The 8,804-nt window shown below is 35.0% G+C and overlaps 1 protein-coding gene across 3 annotated transcripts in view; it reads right to left on the bottom strand.

The window, feature by feature from the left end:
• Window positions 1–5,859: 5,859 nt before the first annotated feature.
• Window positions 5,860–8,804, bottom strand: part of SPOCK3 (SPARC/osteonectin, cwcv and kazal like domains proteoglycan 3) — a 334,334-nt gene continuing 331,389 nt past the window's right edge. For all 3 annotated transcript variants that reach the window (XM_021706488.1, XM_021706490.1, XM_021706489.1), the window contains one exon: window positions 5,860–7,576. In XM_021706488.1, coding sequence (XP_021562163.1) covers window positions 7,407–7,576 — 170 coding nt within the window. In that variant the 3' untranslated portion in view covers window positions 5,860–7,406. The remainder of the gene's footprint in view (window positions 7,577–8,804) is intronic.

Here is an 8,804-nt window from a genome sequence, read left to right as displayed (position 1 = left end):
CACATTTAAGAAACAGGAGACACACTCATTGAGTTTTCAATTTTTTGCAAATGTAACATAATTTGTCACATCTTTATTTACATTCTTTTTGAGACTATCTGAGAATGTCAAATTGTCCTATCCATACTTTTCATACTTCCATCTCTATTCCCCCCAAAAAATAATAAATTATTTTTAAAGTATAAGTAATGCTTTTCACACATTTTATGGTTTTAATCCTAGCACTAGCCTTGCTTTACAAGTGAAGACACTGAGTTACAACAAACTTCATTGTGTATCCAATGTCACAAAGAATTCCTGAATTGAACGCAGACATTTTACTCCAGTAGCTGCACTTCCTGGATGACCATACAAAAGTATTTCCTTGAACAGCTGAATTAACTGATTATGCTCTGCTTCACTTTAGAGAAATTTGTGACTCCTTTCTAAACACAGTGTATGCCATACAAAAGGGGGGGCATTAGTTGTCTGTAATTGTTGCTAATGTAAACATGGAAGTAGCATGCCGTTTGGTGAGATAACTAGTGAAACTTGGAGCAGTGGGTTAGTTACAGTTGTCACAGTTTGATCCCAGAGGTTTGTGATCTGTTAGTTGTGACCCAAGCCTTTTCAAATGCCAGACACATTACTTCAGCTCACAGCCAGTGGGCCAGATTAGTTGCACGGCCCGATTTGAATTTGAAGAGAAAAGGATGCTGTCTCATGCCTCCAGGAAGAACTAGGTATGGCGAGTACTAGTGATTCTAGGAAAATTTATTCCCAATATAAGAAGAAGAAATGTCCATCTCTTATCCTATTGTATAAATGGAATGTATATGGCATTTAATGTGTGGTACCTAGTACAAATGCACACAAATGCCGGTCAATACCACTCTTGAAATATACTGTTTGACGGAGCTCGTGGCTCAGCCTGTAATCTCAGTGCTTTGGGAGGCCGACGTGAGTGGATTGCCTGAGCCCGCGGGTTCGAGGCCTGCCTGGGCAACTTGGTGAGACCTCATCTCTACAATAAATCAAAAATTAGTCGGGCATAGTAGCACGCGCCTGTAGCTTCAGCTGCTTGGAAGGCTGAGGCGGAAGGATCGCCGGAGCCCAGCAGGTAGAGACTGCCGAGGCCGGGAGCGGTCACTGCACTCCGGCTGGGTGACAGTGAGACTCCAACTCAAAAAAAAAAAAAAAAAAAAAAAAAAAAGGAAAGAAATATACTGTTCAAAAATGATTAGAAAAGTCAACTAGCTAAGATATAGGGCTTCCAATTCATTTTTTTTGGTTTGTTACTTTTCTTTTCTTTTTTTTTTTTGAGCCAGAGTCTCACTGAGTAGCCCAGACTGGAGTGCAGTGGCCGCTCCCGGCCACCACAGCCTCGACCTGCTGGGCTCCGGCGATCCTTCCGCCTCAGCGTTCCCAGTAGCCGGAATTACAGGCATGCGGTACCACGCCCGGATGATTTTTTGATTTATTGTAGAGATGAGGTCTGGCTGCCCAGGCGGGTCTCGAACCCGCGGACTCAGGCAATCCACTAACCTCAGCCTCCCAAAGGCACGGGATTATAGGCTGAGCCACCAAGCCCAGCTCATTTTTCTGTTTCTTAATGTAATGCTGCTTTTCCTCACTCAACAATAATTGCATTTATTTGGCACTCACTAAGTCCCATACACCATGTGTTGACTCAGGTTATCTTCCCACTGACCTCATATGTGAGCACTATTTACCCTCTTCCCCAGGCATATTCCCACTACTGCCATTCCTGCCTCCTGTTATTTTAGAGATTTGAAAGAAAAATATTGGCATTTAGTGAGCACCTACTATAAGACAGTGTTCCTGCTTTAAATGTGTGCTGTGGGTAATCTTCAAGCAAATCCACACATTAAGCTACATTTGACAGATAAGGATAAGACATATAGACTCCAAACCCGGGTATGTAGGTATTTATATGTTTATTGATCAATAGTATGGTTTATCTTTAAAATATATTAAAAATTTATTCCCCAAGGATGTGTTTGAGACACTTGAATATGGATGTGATGGGTGCATTGATTGACATAGTATTTTTCACCTTTTTCATCTACCTATAATTTTTAACTTTGTTATTTTAAACTGTGTTTCACTACATACTAATTTATCTTAATTTTATCTGCTAAGCTTTTTATTGAAGGTCATAAAAATTAAGTAAAAGAGACATTAGGTAGCAAAATGATGGCAGACATTCATATATGATTAAGGAGAGAAAATAATTATAATTCAAAAAGACAGTTCCAAATTGCCTTACCTTTCCAGGTACCACATTTCTTCACATCTAAGGTGGCATCGCTGATTGCAACACATGCCATTATTTCATGTGCCATTAAGAAAACAAGCATTAACAGTGAGATGGTGAGATGATATCCAGTGTAACACGCAAAATGATCTCAGCGATGGAAAACGTAAAAACCTGCATTTCTTGGCTGATGAAACTCAGCAAGTTTAATTCACAACCATCAAACATTTTAGTTGGGGAAGCAATAGAAGTGAATTTTTTTTTTTTTTTTGAATTGGGATCTCATTCTGTTGCCCAGGCTGGGGAGATCACAGTTTATTGCAGCTTTGACTTCCTGGGCTGGGGAGGTCCTCCCCCCTCGGCCTCCTGGATAGCTGGGAATTTTTTTTTTTTTTTGGTAGAGGTGAGGCTTTGCTATGTTGCCCAGGCTGGTCTTGAACCCCTGAGTTTGGGCAGTTCTCCCACCTCAGCCTCCCAACGTGCTGGGATTACAGTTGTGAGCCACCATGCCCAGTCAAAATAAAATATAATTAAAAAATGTTCACATCTTCACATTTTTCAGCTAGATGGAATTTAACAGGCATTTAGTTCATCTTCTTTATTTGAGCCAGAATGAAACTGAAGCCCATACATAAGAACAAACATTTTCCCTCCAAATCCAGTTGGTGAAGAGCCAGGACTTGAGAGCAGCCTGAGCTTCCAGTTTTTTCTCTATGCAGGTGTAATGTTGTCCATGATAAGTATACAATTTGTATGTGGCTACTGTATATACATTAAGAGAGGGTTTTAGAGTAAAGGCATAATTTAAAGAAACATGTTGCTAGCAGGAGAATGCCTAATATGTAGAAAATTGGATGCTATCATGATCCGTTCCCCTCCTGCTCTATTTACAGAGAAAAAGACCAATCTGACATTTAGAAATAGAATTCTGGTCTTTCCGCAAATGTCTTAATCATTTATAAAGTCAAGGTGATTAAGTCATCTAAAATTACTATTCCAAGCTACCAAAAAGAGAAATTTCTCTAATATGAAAGATATGTTGCAGTCTTTACAAATACCAAGAACAATAGAGAACAAAACCAAGGAAAATGTAATGGGGTGTGTTTTGCTTGAACACTTTCTTGAGTTTTACCTGATTGTTAATTTTTGAGATAAACTTCTGAGCAAGATACTGGAAAGTTTGTTCAAATAATAATCTTTCCAAGCCATATGAATCTATAAAATGCATATAGTGAGAAGCTCATTTTATTCTAAATGAGCTTTTTTATGATATTACTGAACTTCTGTATGATGTTTCTAAAATGATGACTGAGAAAATAAAATAAATATGCTTTATGAGCATTAAAAAATTACCTCACCTCAAGAGGGAAGACATATATAATATATACAGCCAATGCTTAAAATGTTATATTTTTGAAGTGTTCATTGACTCAACCATCAAAAAAGTTTCATGAAACCAAGTTATAATGCATGAAATATTTTTAAGACAGAGATTAAACTGATATTATTTTGTATAACAATGTGTAGTATAATAAATGAAAATATCTCCTTTTATTATGTTAACTTCCATATCAGCTATTACATCTAAAAAAATGTCAAAAAGGAAAAGAAGCTACAAGGAGCTCATACTGTCGTTTCTTTATATCTTCATACCACTCTAAATATTCTGAGTTTTCAAATTTTCTTACTTCATCTGAGCTATGTATGATATGATCCAGTGCATTTTATTCATCATGAACAAGAAATGAGAAATACATGTGAGCCAATCTAGTCAACTGTTAAAATTCAAAGGCAAAAATTGGGCTAATCATGTGTGTGCATGTGTGTGTGCATACTTGGTGTCAGGCAGAAAACACATGTGACTGATGGTGACTGCTTGGTTTGGCTTGGTTCCGTTCCCCCAGTTGTCAGGGATCTCTAGAAGTTAACTGTGGATGGGGCTTTGGAATATCTATTGCATACAGCAGTGACATCACTACTTTTATATAAAACATTATCAAAATGTGTGTTTCAAAACATGTTTGGTTACATAATTCTGAAACACTGTCAGCAGGGCATATGGATCAATGTTTACAAGTTACTTTTCACATCTATTCAGCATCATATAAAATAAAAATATTGTAAAAATGTATACAGAAAATAAAGTACTATTAGCAGCTGTTTTATTAACTAAATGGAAAACCTTTGGTAATGATTTTGATATTTTGGTTTGATTGATTTTATTCTGTTAATGATTGGGAGCAATATAGCTTGATCAATACTGAAGTTTGAGATGTTGATTTTACACCCAGTGTGTTTCTCCAGCACCACTGTACATTCAAGCTGTCATGCTGCACGTGCTTAACATGAAGGCAGCCAGAAATGCCCAAACCAGATTTTGGATCTATCAGGAACACTTGATATTCTTCCACTTTTGGAACATTTGTATGTTTCCACTCCTTTCCTCTGTTTAATTTTTAATGTGTTGTGATTCAGTGTGTCTTGTTGTTTTTGACTTACAGGTATGCTTCCTAAATAACACAGATAAATGAAGTTTAAAGTATAATCCTTAATATGATTTTACACCTATGAATTAGAATTCAACTTAAGAGAGAAAACAAGATTAGAATGGTTGAATTCCTTTAAATTAAAATGTTCCTTAAGATTTTGGATTTGTATGAAGAATTTACATTGGGGTTCAGAATATTTCGTTTTTATTTAAATTACATCTAGAAAACATCTTCATTTGATTTATTCTAATGGAGATTGTAACTACATTGTGTTTTGGGTGAGAGTTAAATTTATGGCCTGCCTTCACACTTCTTGATTATTTTGTTCGTGATTATCTTGCTGACTGAGAATCTCTAGTGCCTAGAATAGTCTTGGACTTATTTTAGATGCCCAATATTTATATTTTGGAGGGATGAATGTACAAGTGTAATTGTATTCAGTCAAAATGTTCAAAATGTATTAAATGATGATCAGGAGACCTAATACATGTCACAAATAAAACTTTCATACACATACATACAAGCATATATTGTATACAGTGTATGCTAAGTTTGATAGTGTAAATATTTTTAATTTTGTATTTATTATTGAATTAGCTGCTTCCTTGGAAGTCTTAAGATAACACAGCTCTAAAAAGTAGCCTATCTTCAAGATCACTATATTTGTTATTTTAAATTCATTTGCTAAACTTCTGTATGAAATTGTTTTTGTCTTTTCCAAACCAATCCATAAGTTATGTTTTGTAATTCTTATACCTCTGTTAATAGAGCAGGATATCTGACCACTCTTCAAAAATGATGTTGCTATAGACATTAGTCAAGCATGTATGGCACCACAAAACTGGTTTTAAAAATACACTTTTGACAAAGAAAATGATCTATTTTTCAGTGTTATGACACATGACACAAATGAAAATGAACCAACAAACAAACATAATATATAACCTATTCTGAAAAACAATATTCAAGATGCCACAAGCTCTGATTTTGACATTCTAAAGTTATAGGAAACTCTCCTAGCTAGCTTGTGATGCATTCATTTTAAAAATCAAGAAATCAATGTAAAACCCCTCATACTTCTATGTGGATATCACATAAACCATTAAGTCACAGTTTAATTTGGTTACAAGATTCTTTATTTTGTAAACTATACATAAACAGTAAAAAAGAAAATGCATTATACTTTAAATATTACATAAGGTCAACATTAAAGTTTTCATTTAGTGGGTATAAATTAAATGGAAATAATCCACCAATTTTGCTTTCAATGAATTGTAAACTGGGAAACCAGATGGTCCACTGTTGAAATTAAAGATACCAATGTGCAACATTCAACAAGTTTTTCCATTTTTACTATGGGCACAAAACCATTGGTCTGATATACTTAAAAGTGATGGTGTGCCAAAATGTCTACACAATTAATTAACATGCTAAATTAAATAGAGTTTAAAGTAATTTTCTCTACAGTTAAATCTTAAATGCTACTCTACACAATAATCATAAACAAGTCCACATGGCAATTATGTAACAATAAAAAAAGAAAGAAACATACTCCATTTTCTTCATTCCAGCAGCAGTACCTTTGCTGATATTAATTTGTTAATTAGGTAGATGTGCTTATATATTGCCTAATAGCCTATATTGGTATGCATGCTAAAAACTTTCTATTTCTATTTTTGCAAGACCCCATACAATACATTCTCTAAGTTTTGGCACTACTAACAAAAATGGCATGATTCTAAGATTAATTATGCAAATTTTGACCTAAAATAGGAAATAAATAAGGATTAAGGTTTCAAAATTTGACGTTGGACCAAATGACAAACTTTTTGTGAAAATACAGTTCAAATGAGTTTTTCCTTTTGTCTCCCCAATTTAAATTCTGCTCTCTAAATTGCTGGTCAGAAAGGTAAAGAAATCTAGTAAGGTACATAAATCATGCTACTAAAGAATATCTCAAAAATCTACATGAGATTGCCATCTAAATTAAAATACATATCAGAAAAAACAACTAAGATCTTAACTTTCAGAATCCATGGTTTTCCACTTGCCATTCTGTAAATATCCTATCATATCCATAAAAATTTCCAAGGGAAACACATCACTGTTGATGTAAACATGACAGAGGACTCTACTACTACAACCTTGTTTTTCTTGCCGCGTGGTATCTCTCTTAGTCATCCTGACTCACTCTAGGTTCTGGAGGATGCTACTTTGGAAGTGCGATTAAGATCATGCATAATTTTACAAAATCCTTGGGGCTCAGTTCTCTATATCTTATTTATTGTAAATTTAACTTAGAATTATCTTTCAGAAAAATAGCAAATACAGTCCCAAGCACTGGTTGTCATTTTGGGTGTGGGAGATTTGCAAAGTTTGTTCCTATGAAAAATTTATTGTAGTAGCTCTTCAAAACTTTCTTTTGTCTAGCTAGACTCCATGTATGTTTTCTTTTTCTGTAAGTCATATAAAAACTGAAAGTAAATGATTCTTACTTAAACATAAAGTTCTATCACTTTAGCTGCAATATTTGAAATAATTATACAAAATATATGTGAGGTGTAGAATCATTTTGTTTTGGAACGAGAAGGTAATTCTCAATAGGCTATCACTTTTTTAATATTAGAAATAAAGAATTTATTGATCTCAGCTGTCATCAATCAAATGTAACCATCATGGTCATCCCCATCATCGTCATCATCCCCTTCCTCTTCATCATCATCTTCAATTTCATCTTCATCATTTGTAATATCATCGTCATCATCATCATTATCAGTCCAGTCACGGAAATCTCCACTTGCAAAATCTCCAGAGATCTCAAAATCGATAGCTTAAAAAAAAGTAAACATTACCTTCATTTGACTGAGTAGTGGGATAGTTTCTGAGAGATAAAAACTCTGATAAAAATTAAAGAAATTTTAAAAAATAAGGAAAAATCTATTCTCTAGGAAACTGTCACATGTTAAAACTCTGTCATTTGTTAAGATGTATGTGCAGAATCATTATTAAGATGTGCTATGGAAGAGTTCTGGCCCTGTAATATTGATTTCAGTCTGATTTTCATAGATGTTCATGTCAGACTTTGCCTTTTGCAAAGTATTTGCAGTTTCTCCTGCAAGTGTGGCAGAATAATTGCCTCCCAGAGATGCCCACTTCCTGATCCCCAGAACCTATTCATTTGCTACCTTGCATGACAAAAGGCCTTTACAAATATGATGAGGTGAAAGACCTTGATCTGGAGAGCTTGTCTTGGATCATCCAGGAGGATTCAAACTGTCACTTGGTCCCTGAAATCAAAGAATGCTGCCTAGATCAAGTCAGAGAGACATGGCAATGGAGAGATGGCCAGAGATGTCATGTGGAGTTGGGGGTGAAGGAAGAGAGTCAGCGAGCCCCAGAAGGCGAGGTGCCTCTCGAAGTGAAAGGGCAAGGAAACAGATGTACCTGAGCCCTCCAGGAAGGAATCCGGCCCTGAGGACCCCTGATGCCAGGTGGAGTGAGGTCTGCTGGACTTCTGACATGTGTGTTTAAGTCGCTAAATGGGAATTTATTGCCACAGTAACATAAAATTAATGTTTTACAAAATATTTTTAAAGCAGTTATTAATATCTGTGAAAGCGATCATGCACATATGTCTTAGCACTGACTTTTGACTCCACAAATGCTAGTGTGTGTTTAATTTGCTACTCTTTCAAGTATGTGAACTTTATAATTTTTTGGTAGCTAATTATAACACATCTTATTAATGTAATTCTATGTTTACAAATTGGTTCTCACAGTAGAACACACTGAAATTCCCATTTTATGTTAAGAAAATGTTTCTCTTCTCTAACTTCACATATTTTCTAAATGGCAACATGCTAAGAAAACATAGACGTCTATGTTTCCAAAACAAATTTTTTTGTTCACTTATTGATCTCATCTCCACATAATTTTTATTTACAACATTAAAAATAAAATTTATCCATCACTGGCCTCACTGATACTGATGTAATTAATATTGCAACTATTTTACACTACATATTACTAAAATATGTTTCCTATGTGTTAAAATTATG

This window comes from Carlito syrichta, unplaced genomic scaffold (assembly GCF_000164805.1).
Source record: "Carlito syrichta isolate Samal-C Ts95f unplaced genomic scaffold, Tarsius_syrichta-2.0.1 Scaffold315643, whole genome shotgun sequence".
Classification (NCBI taxonomy): Eukaryota; Metazoa; Chordata; class Mammalia; order Primates; family Tarsiidae; genus Carlito; species Carlito syrichta.
This window is presented reverse-complemented; position numbering and strand designations above follow the sequence as displayed.